Source organism: Mchenga conophoros, linkage group LG4, assembly GCF_057382185.1.
Source record: "Mchenga conophoros isolate Kocher_MC1m ecotype Shallow Benthic linkage group LG4, M_conophoros_male_GT1.1, whole genome shotgun sequence".
In the NCBI taxonomy this organism is placed as follows: domain Eukaryota; kingdom Metazoa; phylum Chordata; class Actinopteri; order Cichliformes; family Cichlidae; genus Mchenga; species Mchenga conophoros.
In genome coordinates this window covers 24,446,327-24,466,544 of record NC_140529.1, presented here as the reverse complement: position 1 = coordinate 24,466,544, position 20,218 = coordinate 24,446,327, and the positions used below count along the sequence as shown (strand labels likewise).

The following is a 20,218-nucleotide window of genomic DNA, read 5'->3' as shown; positions in this document are numbered from 1 at the left end:
AAACTGTCTTGTGACAACTGACGAATTGAAACAAATGAGCGTGCTGTGTGTGTAACAGCGGGACAAACATTACCTGTCCTTTTAATAACTGCACAAGTAGTGTTGGTTTTAGCCACCAGCTAACTGGGTAACGCTGTCATGGGTCTGTAGCTCTGTCCACCGTTTTAGGGAACGTGTTTTGTATTAAAGTAAGTTACAGGGCGTTTCCCTGCCTTTCTGGAGGGCTTATATTTTACTAAAAACTATCTAATATGCATGTCCACATAATTATGGTTCATTATAATTACAGTATTATGGAAAAACACTGTTTTAAAGAAAAGATATTAAACGGAATATATTAGATTTATATTTCAAATATGACAAAATGCTGATTTTACAGCAGCAACATTATTGTATCTCTACAGTTTAAGCATTTAATAGGCTTTCTGCCTGCACAGAGTAGATAGTCAAACAAACTGAATCATCATAAATACTTTATTATATATTTATTACTTAATTTTTTTATTTTAATTACTTTATTATTAGAGCGCTAGGAATAAACAGTAAGGATTCTTGATCAGGACCATGATGCAAACATGTGGTCATAGTAGGATATATGCAGTATTCTGGAGATGGTATAAAATATCACTGTATGTGCCTGTGTACCTGTATGTATGTGGGCATATTTTATGTATATAGATTTTTTTATCATTTTTACTCATGATATGACATTGTCCAGACATGCCCTGTAAGGAAACAGTGACAAAGGGAGCTTTTTGAGGCTAAACGCAGTGGATCCCTCTCTGGCTGGAATAAAAAAAACAGCACAGGTCACAAGAACACATGTACCAGTTGTTGCATTGCAGAGGTATTCCAGCATAAAACAATGATAAACACACCTGCAATGCTTTGGTTCTATAACATTTTTCTCTTATTGTTTTATTATAGAATAGATGGATGAGTTTTTAAGTGTGGATAATTAAATAATAGTTTATTGCAATAGTAAATTGTGCCTCAGATGGACAGCAAGTGGAGAGTGATAAATGAGATGAGGAGATGGGAGGAAGAAGAGAGGCAAAGAGTGATTCATAGTCTAGTTTGTTTCTCACAATTTTGTTGCCTTATGGTTGCTGACATGGCACTTTCACCAATCTTTTTATTATTATCTCATAGCACTTGTTTAATCAGCTACCATCTCTCCTATGGACTTTTTACAGTCTCCAGTCGCAGCTCAACACAGCCCGTTCCTCCTGCACTATCAGGAGCAGGATCAGCAGAAACTCCTCAACAGCAACATTGTACCCCATCAGGTAAAACAGTGATATAGTATGATGCGATTCTGTATTAGATTCTTAAAGAATGTGTGTTGTTGTTCAGCCTGGTTCTATGTGCCTGTTTTTAACTTTGAGCACCCGCCCCTTTAAACAGCTCTGCATGGCCCTGGTGGTGGGCGGATCAAACCAAAACATAGATGCCAAAGTTTGTTTTGATATTGATAAATAGGAGCATAATGAGATTGATATTAGTTTCTGTCTTGATACATGCTCAATCATCCAGGTAAGTAAATCCCAAGTTTTCCCAACTATATAAAGTGCAAATGTTTATACGGTTGGGGAAACCTGCAGTTAGCTGAGACTGAAGAAGTCACTTGGATGAGCGATGAAACGTTTCTCCCACTGAAAACAGTCCAGATGAACAGAATTAACTTTTTGGGATACTGGTTTCTGTTTCTTTGTTACTCCTAGAATCATCAAAGAGGCAACCTAAGGGCAACCTCTATCTAAGTGCTGCTGCTTTCAAGTGTCATAATAACATTTATTGTGATTGAAACAAATATCCCGAATATATCATAACCCCTTTGTGTTAACTGTAAAAGGGATACTGTGCAGTTACTATATTTAAACTACAAGTAGATGTGATACAGACTTCTCATTATATGTTTTCTGTCCTTGGGTTTAATTAATAATCCAAAGAAAAGAAAATCCCCCAAACACTTACAGGTCATGAAAATTCATTCTGATTTAGCAGTTTGATCCACCATCCACCATAATTATTAAAAAGCATTAGTATCTGTATCACAATCGTTGATACTGGGCCTTTATTTACTTAGTATAAAAGGAATACCAAATCCAGCAGTATCTCACACCACTAATGTGCATGGGGGAAATTCATGAAAGTCCTATTGTGTCACCCTGCAAAACCCACACCCTGCTACATAGTGATAGCAACAGCTGATTTGGATCACGTAAGGGTTATTGGAAATCAGATAATGAAGCAGCATGCCTTCATTCTTCATAAATATACACTAAGGTGACCTGAGTCAAAGCAAGGCCCCAGTCACACAAGCCTGACCACCCTGCGACTTAACTCGCATTGCCGGCAAACAACACCGTAGTACCGCCCCCTTGCCCCATACACGTGGAAAAAAACAAAAACACCTTTAGAATTTTCTGGGTTTTTTTTGTCATTAGTATTTTCCTCAAACATGTCACATATATATTTTCTTATCTAAATAATTTAGTGAAATAGCGAATTTCTAATTATTTAACGTACATTATTGCAGCAGCAGAATGCGAGTCTGAGCATTTTTATTTTTTTAATAGTGGTGGAACTGAGTTCATATATTTTTTCCTTAAGTCTGCTTATGATCTTTTCAAAAAAAACAAAGTGTAGACTGAATGTTATACTGCGTCAGTCAGACTATCGGACTTCGTCTTCAGTGAAGGTGACTCTTCCAAGGTAACAGCTCTGAGTTTCAACAGCTGATAACCGAGAGGGAGGGGTGAGTGTGTCTTATGAAGCACGAGCGCTAATGTACCTTAATGTTGGTTGCTAACCAAGAAGAAAAAGAATTTGCGAATCGGGAGGGAGGGGGTGAGTGAGTGATTCCTCTATGCTACGATTCAGCACAGGAAGGGAGGGGGTGAGTGAGTCAGTGATTCGTTCAACTCGTTTGAGCTGTGAGCCAGGAGGGAGGGGGTGAGTCCTGAGTGATTCGCTTACTCTAGGCAAGGCAAGGCAAGGCAAATTTATTTGTATAGCACAATTCAACAACAAGGTGATTCAAAGTGCTTTACAGAGACATTAGAAACAAAAACAAATAAAAAGCATGATTTAAAATTGATTAAAACAAGCAAACAAACTAACTAAACACACACATTCATTCACACCTGTTCGCGCGATCTGAACCCTTATCGTAAGGGGAGCTACCAGTCCTTCTGTGGACGAGCTACTTTCTATTTTAAATTCCCTGAATTTAAAATACTCTCTAGACCCAGTCTAGACCCGGCTGGGGAGCTACCCAGAGCTCTAAACCCACTTAACAAACAAACAAACAAACAAAACAGTATATAAAATCAAAACAGATAAAACCAGAACGGTAGATAAAATCAGTAGTTAATGTAAGTTTTGAAATTTAAGCTTAAAAGTGTGGATTTGGTGCTTTATTCAAATGCAGCTGAGAATAGGTGAGTCTTCAACCTGGATTTAAATAAACTGAGTGTTTCAGCTGATCGGAGGTTTTCTGGGAGTTTGTTCCAGATATAAGGAGCATAAAGGGTCGCAGATGCCAACAGACTCAATAAACTGATCCGTAAGGCCAGCAATGTTGTGGGGATGGAGCTGGACTCCCTCAAGGTGGTGTCGGAGAGGCAGATGCTGTCCAAGATAAAGACAATGTTGGATAACACCTCCCACCCACTCCATGACATGCTGGTCAGTCACAGGAGCACGTTCAGTGAGAGACTGAGATTACCGAAAAGCACCACTGAACGACACAGGAAATCTTTCCTGCCTGTGGCCATCTCCCTGTACAACGCATCCACTTAACACACTGTTTGCTGCTACAACTACACGTTTCTTTTCCAGCTATTTATTTATGAGTGACTTATGTATGTATGTATATATATGTATATATTGTACTATTCTTAGTTAGTGTATTGTCTGTCTTGTCTTAATGTTGGAAAATGTTGGGAAATTATTTTTTGTTACAGTGCTCCATTATAATTATAATGGAGCACTGTAACAAAAAATAATTTCCCCCAGGGATCAATAAAGTATTCTGATTCTGATTCTGATTCTGATAAAAGCTGAATGCAGCTTCTCCGTGTCTGGTTCTGACTCTGGGAACTGATAAAAGACCGGATCCAGATGACCTGAGGGATCTGGAAGGTTCATACTGGGTCAGGAGGTCACTGATGTATTTTGGTCCTAAACCATTCAGAGCTTTACCATTCAGTACTACGATTCAGCACAGCAAGGAATGGGATTAGTGAGTCCTGAGTGATTCGCTTATGCTATGATTCAGCACAGGAATGGAGGGGGTGAGTAACTCAAATGTGCTGTTAGCATGTTAGCTGAGCGATGCTACAGTGAACCAAGGAGCTATTTTCTTGATGTGAGGTTTCTACTCAAGGTTTTTTCTTCCAGTTCAGAGCAGAAATGCTTTTGTTAAGAAACTGGCTGTTGTTTTTTCCCCACACAATTTTAATTATAAGCTAGATATATTTCTACTAATGGAATTAGCTTGCTAACAGCAACAGGGATGAGTCAGTGAGTCAGTTGGGATTGTGACTCATGATTCACGAGTCAGTAAAGTGATTCTCGAGTATTGAACGATTCGTTCACGAATCGAACATCACTACCGCTCAGGACAATCTCCCAGAGGGAGCTAACGGGACCTACGCTACCTTTAGCTGCACGGGCTAAAGAGGCCTGGATAACTATGGGATTTTTAAGGTTTCGAAGCAGAGTCTACAATTCTGTGATCCTGGCCTCCACATCTGACACAATGAGCAGGAAAGCGCAGGAGGGACAGGTGAAAAGGCCATGCCTCTAATGAGTTGGCTATGGCCAAGCTAAGCTAGTGAACCCCTGAAGACAAAGTGAGTGAATACTGTGAGTGAATACACAGACTGTGTGAAGATTACACCTTGATGTAAGTTATAAGTTTTTAATTAAATTGGCTACGCAGATAAGCTACATAAAAGCATCACTGTGTGTTGGAACAAGAAGTGATAGTTTACCGCAGAGAGCGAACACCAGCGACCCACTGGTGTTTGACAGCATCTCACTGGCAGTAGTTATTTGTAGAGTAATTTTATTAATTCTTAACTAATATAATTTGAGTTGTTTTGATTGTGGCAGGAAGAACAAAACTCAAATCAGGAAACAGTCATTTCTTTTCAAGTCAGTTTAAAACATTTTTTTCCTTCAGATTGAATGTCCATACGACAAATACAATTTTAATACATGTTTAAGAGGTTAATATTAAACACTGCTTTGCACTTTTTATCTGCAGTGTGAACAGGAGCATGACGAAGCAGCTGATGTGGTTCAGGTAAGGATTATACTGAATTTCAGACATATGAGCCAACTGCCTGAGACAAAGTAAAGCTCCATTGGGACTGGGACTTAATTATGTAAAACAAGTATCTCGTCGGATCACTGATATTTAGTAAGAAGAAGGTTATTGTAATTTATTTTTCATCAGTCTGCTGGTTAATAAAAAATAACTGCATTTAAGTTTGTTGACTGTAAAACTTATATGTTAGTGTCCTTTAAATTTTGTTAAAGAACAATACCAATGCAAATAGTAATAATTTCCTGTATAACTCATATTCATCCTCAGGTCTTGCCATCCACAAGTGATACAGGTGAGACACATGCATCGTATTTATTGCATCTCATATTATTCTGTGTTTTAAAGGCACAAATATTTTTTGCAATCTACATAACTTTACTAAGAATAACTTTAAGTGCTGAGAGAAAACCGTTTTTTTGTTCTTATTTTTTGTTGTTGTTTTTATCCAATCAGGAAAGAGAAAATCAGACCTTCAAAGTGACACCATCAGGTTGCAGTCACCAGCTAAGCGACAACGTCTGTCTATGCCAGGATTTGAAGGTATTTAGGTTTCTTACTAAACAGTGTCACAGTTTAAGGGTTAAACCTTTGTGCAGCACAATTTGTCGAACATCTTTGATGCTAGAAGTTACTTTTTCTTTGGGCTTTTGTCAAAATTTAACAGTCACATGTTGCATGGTATATTAGGGTTGATTGGTAAGTGGTCACATTATGGTCCTGATATTCTCTAATTCACGCAGGTTTGCTTTCTTGTTAAACATGAGAATTTACATTTTCTGGTTATTCTAGTCTATAATTCCTTCTAAATAGTTCTTTACATTTATGCCAACAGAACCAGTCATACTGTCTGATGTGAAAAGCATCATGACATTTGTACATGCCAGACTAAATACCGTATTTTCACGACTATAAGACGCACCTTACTAAAAGGCGCAGTCTCAGTTATGTGTGCCATTACTGTATTTAACACACACATAAGGCGCACCTGATTATAGGGCGCATACAATTATGCGTGTTTAAAAATAAAGCGGGAGCAAAACTGAGTTTGGAACTCACATTTTTATTACCGGTAATTGTCATCAATCAAACCCATGGAAGTCCTCATCCTCTGTGTCTGAATTGAACAGCTGCACTAAATCTCCATCAAACATGCCAGGTTTCTTTCTTCACCGTCAGAGTCACTTTCCGTGCCGTGCGGCTCCTCGGAAATGATGCCGGCTTTTGCGAAAGCTCGAACAACAGTGCCAGCAGACATGTTAGCCCAAGCATCTACAATCCATTCGCAAATTGTGGCGTAACTCGCCCGGCGCTGCCTTCCACTCTTGGTGAAACTGTGGTCTCCATCGGTCATCCATCGCTCCCAGGCCGCTCGCAGCCTTACTTTGAACGGGCGGTTCACACCGATGTCCAGCGGTTGGAGTTCCTTTGTCAGGCCTCCCGGAATGACAGCAAGCTCACAGTTCATTTGCTTCACAAGTTTTTTCACATCGGCTGTGAGATGGGCACGCATAGAGTCACAGATCAACAGCGATGGTGATGCGTGGAAAAAACCACCTGGTCTCCTTACATACACCTCCTTCAGCCAGTCTTTCATCATTTCCTCATCCATCCAGCCCTTTTCATTTGCCTTAATGATGATTCCTGCTGGAAACTTCTCTTTAGGCAAAGTCTTTCGCTTAAAAATCACCATAGGTGGCAGTTTCTGTACATTAGCATGGCAGCCAAGCACAACAGTAAAAGAAGACTTTTCGTGCCCCGTTGTGCGTATCGCTACCGTGCTGGTCCCCTTCTTCTCCACAGTGTGACTCACCGGGATGTCGAAAGTGAGCGGCACCTCGTCCATGTTAGTGATGTGGCTGGGCTGGATGTGTTTGTCGGCGATGTGTTTGCTGCAGTAGGAGCGGAAGATGGCCAGCTTTTCATTATAATCTGCTGGAAGTTGCTGCGCTACCGTAGTCCTGGTCCGGATGGAAAAATGGCACCGTTTCATGAAACGAAAGCACCAAGACGGACCTCCTCGGAAATGTTCAATGTTCATCTCTTCAGCTAGTGAAACTGCTTTTAGCCGAATGGTGACCGTCGAAACGCTTCTCCCACTCGTTCTTTGCTCGATGATCCAACGCTCGAGTCTTTCCTCCAACTCGGGCCAATTCGCCTTATGTCCGCGGAAACTCTGCTGCGTCTTCTTGACCTGCCGGAGCTTGTTTTCCAGCTTCCTCCACTTGCGAACCATCGATTCATTAATCTTAAATTCTCTCGCGGCTGCTCGATTTCCATGTTCCTCCGCGTAGCTGATGGCCTTCAGTTTAAACTGTGCTTCATAAGCGTGTCTCTTTGCCATTTTCAGGGTTGTTAAAACAACGATGTTCCACATAATGCACATACCTGTCCTTTTATACAGGTATGTGCAATTGTCCCGGTGTATATACGATCAACGCCCACACTTCACCCTCTAGCGTTCTCATGGTGTTCTCTACTACGTCCTCCTTACAACACACAGGGCGCACTGCACTATAGGGCGCGCCGCACTTTTTAAAGAAAATCTAAGGCTTTTTTATGTGCGCCTTATAGTTGCGAAAATACGGTATTTGTTGTAAATAGTTTTTTCCTTTCTTTGTCCACAGAATCAATCATACTGTCTGATGTGAAAAGCATCATGACATTTGTACATGAAAGACTAAATGACCAAGACAAACTCAGTGATTTCTTAAAGTGAGTATTAAGTTTTTTCATATTTTGTAATGTATGGGCCTGGTTCCACTCCTGATCATGTGACAGTTTCACAAACAGATCAAAGAGAGATTGTGTTTGAAGAAACCAAAAATGCAGAAAATATCTGTAAAACATCCTCAAAAACTGCTAGTTATGTGTAATTGAGTCACACAGAGAAGATGGTCCCTTTTCAAGAGTCTTGACACACGCAAAAATAAGCAGTATATTCACATGATCAGAACAATTAAAATGATTCAGTCCAAACAAACTTTATGGAAGTCACACTGGTTACACCAAGATACAGTCACAGGAATGAGTAACTACATTGATGAGGATTTAAAATTTATTAACCTAAATGCACTAACTGCACGTCTTTGGACTGTTGGAGAAAGCCAAAGTACCTGGAGAGAACAGAGGCAAACACAGAGAGAACACGTAAACTCAAAACAAAAAGGCCCCCAACCAAATGGTGGTGTGAGACAACAGTGCCATCATGAACATGAACCCTTTTGGTTCAATAGTCACCAGTTAGTTTCTTGTGTCAGTCTGTTTGACGTGTTGGTTCTTTGTTTAGTTATTTTTACATCATACTTTTGACTTACAGCCGCACAATTATAGATGACGGAATGATTCGGTAGTAAACTAAAACTTTCCAAGTTAAGACCAACAAAGACTGATATTTTTAGGAAGTTTTGGTGACTTAGCTACATTTTTTTTCCTGTTCCCGGTATCTACCAACTCTTGAAGGAAACATTTTCACTTTAGCTGACACAAAAAAGAAGGTGTAGATCAAAACAACATACAGTAAACAATTAGTGGAGCGAGTCTATAAAACTGAAATACCTAGTAGTGATTACTATTAAAAATAACAAAACTCTCTTTTAAACCTTTTGAAGCATGCTTAAAAATGTTTTCATGACTGAATCAATTAACCCATCTTTAAAATCTTGTTCAACAGGAAAAAGATCAGTGATTTGGAGACAGACAAGAGGGAGCTGGTTGGTGTCATTGGTAAAACTGGGGCTGGAAAGAGCTCTTTGATAAATGCCATCATTGAAGAGAAGAATCTTTTACCCTCAGGACGCATCAATGCCTGCACCTCAGTCATGATCAAAGTGGAAGCCAACACACGTAGCACAAAGTATGAGGCAGAAATTGAGTTCATCACAAAGGAGGTAAAATGAATTCTCAAAGTTTGATTTGTACTTAAAACTAAATCATTTGTTATAGTGCAGTTCTTGGAGCTTAAGGCTGGGTACATTCCTCCAATAAATGGCTTGTCATCTATTTTTGTAGGAGTGGAAAGATGAGTTGTGGTCATTTTGTCAGTTTCTTGACAATATTGAAGATCAGGACAAGGAATACGATGATTATCGTGATGCTGTTGAAAAGCTGACAGCACTTTATGGAGAAGAATGGAAAGAGAAGTCCTCTGAAAACCTCATGGAGAACAAATATTTCAAAGAAATTCCAGAATTTCTCCAATCCAGGCGAAAGATTTTGAGATGTGAATCAGTAAGACAAACTCATATTACTACTATAACAGACAGGGGGACACACTGGGGATGCTGGGAAGGGGACACAGGTGAAACTAGGACATCTTGGACACAAAAGGGAACTGACCAAATTGACAAAAGATTACAAATTGGAAACACATCTCACTTCTGAAAACAGAATGCAGCATAGATCCAAAAGTCCAAAAAACACAAAACACCAAAAACAGATCTAGTGGTCTGTCTGTCTGTCTAAGAACCTTTACCTCTTCACACAACAGTGATCAGTTCCCTGTTCTAACCTAACTACCTGTTACGGCCTTAGCAGGGCCTCCTCCTGAAGGTGCCTGTGTGGGTGTGTCCCACCACCTCTTCTGCCTGAGGTGCCACCTTTCCCTGTTACACAGCTGACTCACATCAGTAATTAAAAGTATTTAAGCCCAGGGAAAGGTGAGCTCTGGGCCAGAGTGCCAGTAGTGTGGTTACAGCTAGTGAGCTGAGTGTTTGTGGTGTTTGCAGCTAGTGAGCTGTGTTTTGGTGGTTTTCAGCTAGTGAGCTGCTCTCTTTTTGGCTTACGTTTTACTTTATTGACCAACGCCTGAGTTTTGTTTGTTTTTCTTAAATGGTGATAGCGGCTTGTCCGTCTCTTTTAGTTGAGCTACTTTAATAAAACTCTTTAACTTAACCCTTTTGCCTCCTTGACTCCTTTTTCTGACCTGGACACTTTTTGTTGCTTCCCCCTCACCGCCTGGACCCTTTTAGGGGAACGTAACACTACCCTTTTTAAATCACTCTTTAGAAATTAACTGCTGAGCAAAGTGGTTGAAAACTATGCAAAATTCCCACATGAAGTAGTTTCTGCTGTTGAGAACAAGAGTGTAGTAAGTGTTATTTAAATAGAGAATAAAAACTTTTAAATAATTCAAAAATCTATTTTCATTTTGGTTTTGAATGATAATTAGAGACTTACTCAAAACTATCAAATGGTTGATTGTTTTAAAAAGGGTTTCACATGACCTGAATTTCTCCTCAGTCTTGATCCAATATAACGCAAGGGGAAGCTTGTACATGACACAATCTGATCATTTAAATCGAAAATTGACGAAGGTTCCCTTGCACATCTATTTTGGCATTGCCCTGTCTTTAAAGCTTTTTGGAGCCAGATTTTTACGTGGTTTTCAAACCAATTTAGGAAAAAAGTACCACTTGATGGTACACTGGCTATAATTGGATCATTTGCATCAATCAAATCTTTTTTCCTTTTCACAAAAACAGATAATTACAATGCTGACTGCAAAGAAACTTATTCTTTTACAGTGGCGGTCTTCTTCGGCCCCGTGTTTTAAAAGGTGGCTTAATGAGATGGTGTCTGGGCCAGGGTGGAACAGATAATATTTGATAGAAAGGGGAAACTGGCGAGTTTTTGTACGATTTGGTAGCCATTTCTAGAATTCTTAATTAACTGATCATAATTCATGCCTCATGCTCTGCGCGAATTTTCTTATTTTATTTTACTCTTTATTTAGTTAATGTTGTTATAATTTTTTCTTCCTCTTTTTTCTCCTTTTTCTTTTTTACTTATAAGTTCACAAATGCTAAATGTAGTAATTGTCCTCAGTTGAATCTGTATAAGCATGCTGTGTTTAATATAAAAGCAAAAAATAAAATGATTAAAAAAAATATATATATATTTTTTTTTTAGTGATCCAATTTCTTTAAGTTTTTTTTATGTCACGGACTTTTTAATGGTTTTTGTAAAGCACTTAAACTGTAGGATTAAAATTAAACTGCACTGCTTTTATTATTTATTGCAGGCTAATGAACTTTCTGCAAAATGTGTCAAGTACACAAGAAGTGATTCAAAACAAGGAGAAGGCAATGAAGGAAAAAAGTGGTTTTGGCCACTAGTGAAGTGTGTGACTGTCAGGGTGCCAAACAATCCTTTTCTCCAGCATGTCACACTTGTGGACCTTCCTGGAAATGGCGACTGTAACAAGAGCAGAGATCAGATGTGGAAAGGGGTAATTCACATTTACTGCTCTTTGCTTATACTGTGTTGTCTGTAAACAGTCATGTTTCTATTAAGCACTGAGACATGTTATTCTCCTTTCAGATAGTTGGAGATTGTTCTACTGTGTGGATTGTGACTGAAATTAATCGAGCAGCATGTGAGAAAGCAGCCTGGGAGATCCTGGAAAGTGTCAGTAGTCTGATTGAAAATGGTGGCGAATGTCAGCAAATTCACTTTATCTGCACCAAGTCTGATCTTCTTGATGATTCAGATGATCTGTAAGTACATTTTCCATGCAAACTCCCATATTTGCGAGTTTGTTTTTTTAAACAGTCAAAATAAATACATTAAGCAAATAAAGCCATATAATCATATATGACTGGACCCGCAAAGCAGACTCGCACAACTGAAGCTCAATAGGTTTATTTCCAATGAAACAAATGTATACAATGAACTGGTGATTTAGTGGAGAGCACCACCCTAAGGTGGTGGTTTGGGAGAGAGTACTCAATGACTGGCTGGAAGGAAAGACTGTAGTGAATAGGTAAGTATTTTGGTGTGAGGCTCTGACAACCCAAGTTAGCAAGTATGAGAGGATATTAACCAGACCAGACATTTAAAAATAGAAGGCAACAAACTGGAGTACCAGCACCATCAGGCAGAGAAACATTGCCACAGCCAGTCTTTAAAGACAATCTATGTGTTAACAAAGAGTTACAGGTGTGCAAAAGTCAGGCAAAGCTCTGCTTGGTTCCCACATTTTCACCTAAAGGCCAAGAATAAATCAAAACCGCCCAGCCTGCCCCAAATTAATGATGGTGATGATAATAGTGATGACGGTAACAGTACAGATGTGCACATTTCTTGTAGTTCACGAGCTCATATCCATGATCGAATAGTAATGAGAAACCAGCAAGCCAAGGATGGAGTAAGGAAAGAATTCAACAAGCGAAGCAAGATTAATGTGAGTTTTATAGGCTGACAGAAAATAATACAGACTCTCCACAGTTGCAAAGATGCTTTAAAATTAAATCATTTTTCCGCAGAAACACTTCACTGACGACAGTTTCAAAGTGTTCACAGTGAGCTCCAAAGAGTTCCTAAAAGGGAAGCATCTAAGTCCAGAAGAGACTGGTAGGTGAAGTCTTGATGCACATGTTGTTTTAGTTTGCTCTGACTGAAAGAAGAATTATTTAATTTGAATTATAGTACGTAATTTCAAACTGTGGCACTGAAATTTCTTCTTAACAGAAATACCCAAACTTCAGGGATTTTTGCAAGAGCTCAATGACTGTCACTCTGAGATAGTAAACTATGTGAGTGGAGCTTATGGGATTCTTGCTTTGATTCAAGGAGCCAACTCCGGAGGAGTGGTAAGGTCAAGTAAAACCAACTCTTACATGTTGGGATTTCTCAAATGTCTTTGTGTTTCTTATTATGTTTTTTTATGTATTAATTTATAGGTTATTAAGTGATCAATTGATTCATGTATTTTTGCCGTTCTGTTTTACTTACAGTAGAGTGACTTAAAGCCAAGTGGAGTTTATAGATCTATAAGAAATAATAAGTATTTTTTTTTTATAGTTTTATTCCTTCAAATATTTTTCAGGATGATAAAAAAGGTGAGGTGTGTTCAGAACTTGAGAGAAACATGATCCTTCAACTTGCAAATATCAACAAAGAAATGGAAGAGACCATTACGACCTTTGAAAAATGTCTTAATGATGGCGTTGAGAAATCCAAACGTTCATACGGAGAAAAACTCAAGAACTTCTTGTATCACGTATGTATTTTAAATCTAGTTACAAAAAAATTACATATTTAACAGTAATATGTATTTAAATAATTCTGTTTTCTTTTTTGCTTTAGGGAAAGAAGTGTGGTGCTTTTCACAAGGTACTGAAGCGTGTTGTTAAGAATGGTGGCGTCCACAAACCAAAGAACAAGACCCTAATTAACCTTAACATGATGTTGGCTTCATGTCTGACCGACAGCATTGATGAAGAATTCAGAGAGACCTTCCCGTAAGAAAAGACAAGTTCTAAACAGTGACATAATATTATTCAAGATATGTAATTTATAACATATCACAATTTTCAAATATAAACTTGCCAACTCTGCCATTAATAACCACAATGTTTACATGTTTTAGAAATGACTCAGAATGTGGAGCATTCAACGGAGTCATCAAGAGTTTTTCTCTTAACACTGATTCTCTGATTGAAAAGTACAAAAATACTGAACTGCAGCTCAGATTTCTCAAGACAGAGGTAAGAGATGAAACTTTCCTATACATCAATTCAAACAGTAAAGTAGAGTAAAAGGAAAAAATGAAAAATTAGTTTTATAGCTTGATGTAATTTAAAACGACGTTCATCTGTATTTCATGTTTTGTCTCTAAGGAAGAAAAAATTAAGGCAAAACTGAACAGAATGATCCGGGAACAGAAGAATAAAGTCTACAGCAGTCTGACAGAGACAATTGTGAACATTATGGAAGAAGGCTACAAGAGTAAGAGATAATACTAGAAAGCGAAAATTTCTGAAGAAATTTTAAGTGTGCCTATGCCGCCGCTAATCAGTATAGTTTGCCATTCAAACAGCTACAGAGAGCAAAACTCAGCAGAGCAGCCATTCTCCACCATGAACTATGGTAAAACCAAACACCGCTCGCGCCTCACAGATGACAGCTTACAGTTTTGTGTAAAGATGAGGTGACTTCGTACAGCCCCAATTTGTAGACGCTGTGCGCAGAGGTTCATAAGCAGACCCAACAATGTTTGCATGAACACACTTTGAAGCATTACGTTATGGACCACTTTTCACACATAGTTGCTGTACCTACACAGCCGGCTGTAGCTTTTCATCTCATAGCCCGACACATACACAAAAAAAAAAAAAAAAAAAAAGCAGAGAGAGCACAGACTTTACACCTGAGAGGCGTGATTGCAGATGCCGCTGAGGTGGGTCCACCTCCCCTGCAGCGGCACTGCAGACCACGCCCTGCCACACACATCAAACACGTAAAATAAATATTTATGCACTTTTCATTCACTTTTTGTTTTTTGTTATTTTTACACAGTGTTCTGAATGATTAACAATGGTCTACAGCCAATCTTGTGTATTATTATACAAACTTTGGTTGTAAGATTCAGATAACTATTTAATAAAAGCTAAATATTTTATATGAGAGTAAGAAAGAAAAGTATATCTTTGTCTCATACTCTCATCAGACAATACATGAACCTCTCAATAAACAAAATATATGCTCAGCTTAAATGACAAACCGCTATTTTACACAGTGGAACACTTATTTTTAAACAAAACCAATGCAGTTCGCCACTGACAGTGCTTACCTTTGCACATCACAGTAAACACTGAACCAAGATGGCGCCCACGCGAACGAGAAATCTGAACTACGGTGTCCTGCAGAGGACAAATGGTCAAAATTGCTAAAATTTACAACATATATGCAGCTCAACAGCGACACCTTGTGACTTATTCCAGTCACTACCTTACATATACATAACGTCTTACCTGACATTCAGTTCACCGGACACTCATACTGAATCACCAGCCCATATAAATGAAAAATAAGTCCAGCAGCCAACCAAGAGTCATCACGAAAGACTAGGGGTGACACGACAGCGTGAGCGGGCCTGGGTGTCAGCCAGCCCAGCCTGGGTGTCAGCCAGCCCGACCTGGGTGGCAGCCAAGCCGCGCTAGCCAGCTAGCCGCCATGCGGCGGTGAAACGAGAGCGTGAGCCGGCCTGGGTATCAGTCAGCCCGGCCTAGGTGTCAGCCAAGCCGCCCTAGCCAGCTAGCTGCCATGCGGCGCTAGCAGTAACATCGTGAGAGATATGGGACTTCTTGATAAAATATGGGACTTCTTGATAAAACGAGCAGATATTTGAAGTTTACACCCCTACATTCTCGCCTGAAAATAGGGGAGGCTGTCATAAAGTTCAACATCAGTAACTTAGCGCGCACAGCTGTATAGAAACTCCGTGGTGCTAGCTAGCACGCAGTACAGTTATTGTAACTGTCAGCACAACGAAAATAAACTACACCTAAACTCGGTTTATATCTGACCCAAATAGAGTGCAGTTAATAACGTCTTACCTGAAATTCAGTTCACCAGCCGCCTGCTTCTCCTGCATTGGGTTTCCCTTATCCACGATTGAGCTCCGCGTTAGCCACCACCGGTCGATCGGTGTTTCTTTCCCCGCATACGAGGGGAAGAGACATATACCGGTGGCTAACGCGGAGCTAGCTAGCCACCGGTATATGAACAACTCAGTTATTTTTTCCACATCGACCAGCATCATCGGCCCATATAAACGAAAAATAAGTCCAGCTAAGACAAAGACTGTTTGCGGAGCGATCGGGGGTGAAAGGAGTTAGAGACGCCTCACTGAAAGCCAAGCCTGGGTGCTTTTGAGCGAAGCGGCGCTAGCTAGCCGAGCTAGCTAGCCGGCCGGCCAAACTAGCTAGCCGGCTAGCAGCAACATCGTGAGAAATCTGTTGCTAATATGGGATGTTTTGACAAAACGAGCAGATATTTGACGTTTACACACCTACATTCTCACCTGAAAACCGGTCGATCGGCGGCCGCCTCACATGTTTCTTTCCCCACATATGAGGGGCAAGAGACACATACCGGTGGCTAGCTAGCTCCGCGTTAGCCACCACCAAACAACTCAGTTAGTTTTTCCTCATCGACCAGCATCATCGGCCCATATAAACGAAAAATAAGTCCAGTGTGAAACAGTCGCTTGGCGAGCGATCGGGTGGTTTAGCGAGTGTCAGCCTCTTAAGTTTAAGACAAGCCCGGCTGCTTTTTAAGCGACGCGGCGCTAGCTACCCAGCTAGCGTCAGTACACAGGAACTACTTCCGGTAGTTATACAAAATAAAAGCGTCCACAGGGACACAGCGGCCGCCTCGCATTACTCCCGACATACCACTAGAGTGAGCCAGCACACCACAAATGAAGTTTTCTTGTTCTCCATTCATTTCAATGGGAAAAAACTTGCATTAAAATATTCATATTTAAAAAACTATAGAAGTAATAAACACCAAAAGTCATAGCAACTCATTCCAGCTCCAGCCGCACACAATGATATATCATATGTGAACCTTGTCTCAAAACTGTGGGGCGAGTTAAGGTCCAAAATTTCAGGCGGAAAAAGAATAATAACTAGAAAAATTTGCATTTCCTGCGAAAATGCAGTGTGGATGCTTTAAAGCTGAAGCTGTATGCAAAAAGTAGCTGAAAAAGCTGAAAAGTTGCAGAAATTGTAAAAACTTTGCAGAAGCAAAAGAAGTTTGCTAAAATGGAATAACTTAGCAGAACTGCAATATCTTAGAGGAAACATAATACTTGGCAGAAATACAATAGCATAGCAGAATTTAGCAGAAATATTGTAACTTACCAGAAACATGATAACTTCTCAAAAATACAAGAATTTAGGAGAAATAGTATAAGATAACAGAAAGAATATATTTAGCCAAAAATACTTAAACATTACAGAAACACTATGATTTAGAAAAATAGTACAACAGAGCAGAAATATTGTGATTTACCAGAGACACTGTGATGAACTATGAATATTGTAATTTTAAATTGAGACTATGTTTTAGCAAAAATATTATAATTTGGCAGAAATACTATAATTTAGCAGAATTACTATATTAAGCACAAATCCTATAAAAAGCAGAAATGGTATGATTAAGCATAAATACTACATTTAGTAGAAATACTTTGTTTTAGCACAAATCCCATAAAAAGCAGAAATACTGTACTATGATTTAGTATAAAAACTATAATTAATCAGAAATACTAAATTTAGCAGAAATACTATATTAAGCACAAATCCTATGAAAAGCAGAAATAGTATGATTAAGCATAAATACTACATTTAGCAGAAATACTATATTAAGCACAAATCTTATAAAAAGCAGAAATACTATATTAAGCACAAATCCTATAAAAGCAGAAATAGTATATTAAGCACAATAGTAATAAGTTAAACAGAAAAATCGGAAAGGCAAAATGGACAGCTGAAAAAATGCTGAACATGCTGAGGTTCCCTCAAATATACTTGTTAAATGACAAAAATCTGCAAAAAAATTTATGACTGCCACACAATTATAAATATGTACACATGAGGAAACACACATGCACAGAGAGACACACACACAAGATCCAATTCAGTCAACCAGTCTAAATATATTGAATTTGAATCTTACAATGAGATCATCCCATTTAAAGGCTTTCTCTCTCTCTCTCTCTCTCTCTCTCTCTGTCACACAAACACACACACACACACACACACACACACACACACACACACACACAGGGAGAGAGAAGTAAGTTTCTAGGTCAGCCTGGGAGCTGGTGAATTTGAATCCACCAATCAGAGAGGCTGTGCACTTTTCCCCACCAAAACAGGTGCATCTGTTTACACACGCAGCAGCACAGAGAGACACAGGATTTTTGCAGTCTATTTCTCATAGTGACGACTCCCCTCAAACAAATGACCATAATTTCCTAACCGTAGGGGCTAGAACGGTCATTCTTACACCGTTTTGTTCAGAAGAGATGGGGGAATCTTCAAGTGTTGACAATTTAATATTAAAATATGAATTTTTAGAGATATATGACATGGATGACTTGTTGACTTAGAAGCCACGAATTCCCCAATATGCAAATTTGAATGCCTGAGACCACATATGTGATTGGCTGGCTGGGAAGCCGTGCAGGCCCTGATTTGTGGATTTGAATTCCTCAGCCCTCAGATATGATTGGCTGGCTTAGAAGCCATGAAGGCCCCAATATGCAAATTTGAATGCCTCAGGACACTTATTTGATTGGCTGGGAAACTGTGCAGGCCCTGATTTGAAAATTTGAATGTCTCAGTCCTCACAGAGGATTGGCTGCCTGGGGACCTGGCAGAAATATATAGAAATACTATTATTAAGCATAAATACTACATTTAGTAGAAATACTATGTTTTAGCACAAATATTATAAAAAGAAGAAAAACTATAATTTAGCAGAAATACTATATTAAGCACAAATCCTATAAAAAGCAGAAATACTATAATTTAGAACAAATAGTATAAAAAGCAGAAATACTATAATTTAGCAGAAATACTATGTTAAGCACAAATCCTATAAAAAGCAGAAATACTATAATTTAGCAGAAATACTATGTTAGGCACAAATCCTATAAAAAGCAGAAATACTATAATTTAGCAGAAATACTGTATTTAGCACAAGTACCGAAAAGTACCAGAAATACTATGATTTAGCAGAATAGTAATAACTTATTGAAACACAAATGCACAGAGGGACACACAAACACAGGCTCTAATCCAGTCAACCAGTCTAACTATATTCAATTTAAATCCTACAATGACATGCTGCCAAATAAGGGCAGGGTCCTCTCTCTCCCACTAAACACACACACACACACACACACACACACACACACACACACACACACACACACACACACAGGGAGAGGGAGAGAGCTGCCAAATTTAAATCCACCAATCAGAGAGGCTGTTTACGTTTTCCCGCCAAAACAGGTGCATCTTTTTACACACGCAGCAGCACAGAGAGGCACAGGATTATTGCAGCCTATTTCTCATAGTGAGGACTCCCCTCAAACAAATGACCATAATTTCCTAACCGTAGGGGCTAGAGCGGTCATTCTTACACTGTTTTGTTCAGAAGAGATGGGGGAATCTTCCAGTGTTAACAGTTTATCATTAAAATGTGAATTTTTAGAGATATATGACATGGATGACTTGTTGACTTAGAAGCCACGAATTCCCCAATATGCAAATATGAATGCCTGAGACCACATATATGATTGGCTGGCTGGGAAGCCGTGCAGGCCCTGATTTGTGGATTTGAATTCCTCAGCCCTCAGATATGATTGGCTGGCTTAGAAGCCATGAAGGCCCCAATATGCAAATTTGAATGCCTCAGGACACATATATGATTGGCTGGGAAGCCGTGCAGGCCTTGATTTGAAAATTTGAATTTCTCAGTCCTCACAGAGGATTGGCTGCCTGGGGACCTGGCAGAAATATATAGAAATACTATGATTAAGCATAAATACTACATTTAGTAGAAATACTATGTTTTAGCACAAATAGTATAAAAAGCAGAAATACTGTAATTTAGCAGAAATACTATATTAGGCACAAATCTTATAAAATAGCAGAAACAGTATGATTTAGCACAATAGTAATCAGTTAAACAGAAAAATTGGAAAAGCAAAATGGACAGCTGAAAAAATGCTGAACATGCTGAGGGTCCCTCAAATATACTTGTTAAATGAAAAAATCAGCAAAAAAATGCACAGGGAGAGAGAAGTAAGTTTCTAGGTCAGCCTGGGAGCTGCTGAATTTGAATCCACCAATCAGAGAGCCTGTGTACTTTTTCCCGCCAAAACATGTGCCTCTTTTTACACACGCAGCACAGAGAGGCACAGGATTATTGCAGCCTATTTCTCATAGTGAGGACTCCCCTCAAACAAATGACCATAATTCCCAAACCGTAGGGGCTAGAGCGGTCATTCTTACACCGTTTTGTTCAGAAGAGATGGGGGAATCTTCCAGTGTTTACAATTTATCATTAAAATATGAA

The 20,218-nt window shown here is 39.1% G+C and overlaps 1 protein-coding gene across 2 annotated transcripts in view; it reads left to right on the top strand.

Annotated features, from left to right (window-relative positions):
- The window catches only part of LOC146576132 (nuclear GTPase SLIP-GC-like), a 106,640-nt gene that overhangs the window by 7,560 nt on the left and 78,862 nt on the right, over positions 1-20,218 (top strand). For both annotated transcript variants that reach the window (XM_085271186.1, XM_085271187.1), the window contains exons 4-19: positions 1,197-1,289; positions 5,279-5,317; positions 5,609-5,633; positions 5,795-5,881; positions 7,966-8,053; positions 9,012-9,228; positions 9,350-9,568; positions 11,361-11,567; positions 11,660-11,835; positions 12,428-12,521; positions 12,604-12,691; positions 12,809-12,930; positions 13,167-13,340; positions 13,427-13,581; positions 13,710-13,827; positions 13,960-14,068. In XM_085271186.1, coding sequence (XP_085127312.1) covers positions 1,197-1,289; positions 5,279-5,317; positions 5,609-5,633; positions 5,795-5,881; positions 7,966-8,053; positions 9,012-9,228; positions 9,350-9,568; positions 11,361-11,567; positions 11,660-11,835; positions 12,428-12,521; positions 12,604-12,691; positions 12,809-12,930; positions 13,167-13,340; positions 13,427-13,581; positions 13,710-13,827; positions 13,960-14,068 — 2,011 coding nt within the window. The remainder of the gene's footprint in view (positions 1-1,196; positions 1,290-5,278; positions 5,318-5,608; positions 5,634-5,794; positions 5,882-7,965; positions 8,054-9,011; positions 9,229-9,349; positions 9,569-11,360; positions 11,568-11,659; positions 11,836-12,427; positions 12,522-12,603; positions 12,692-12,808; positions 12,931-13,166; positions 13,341-13,426; positions 13,582-13,709; positions 13,828-13,959; positions 14,069-20,218) is intronic.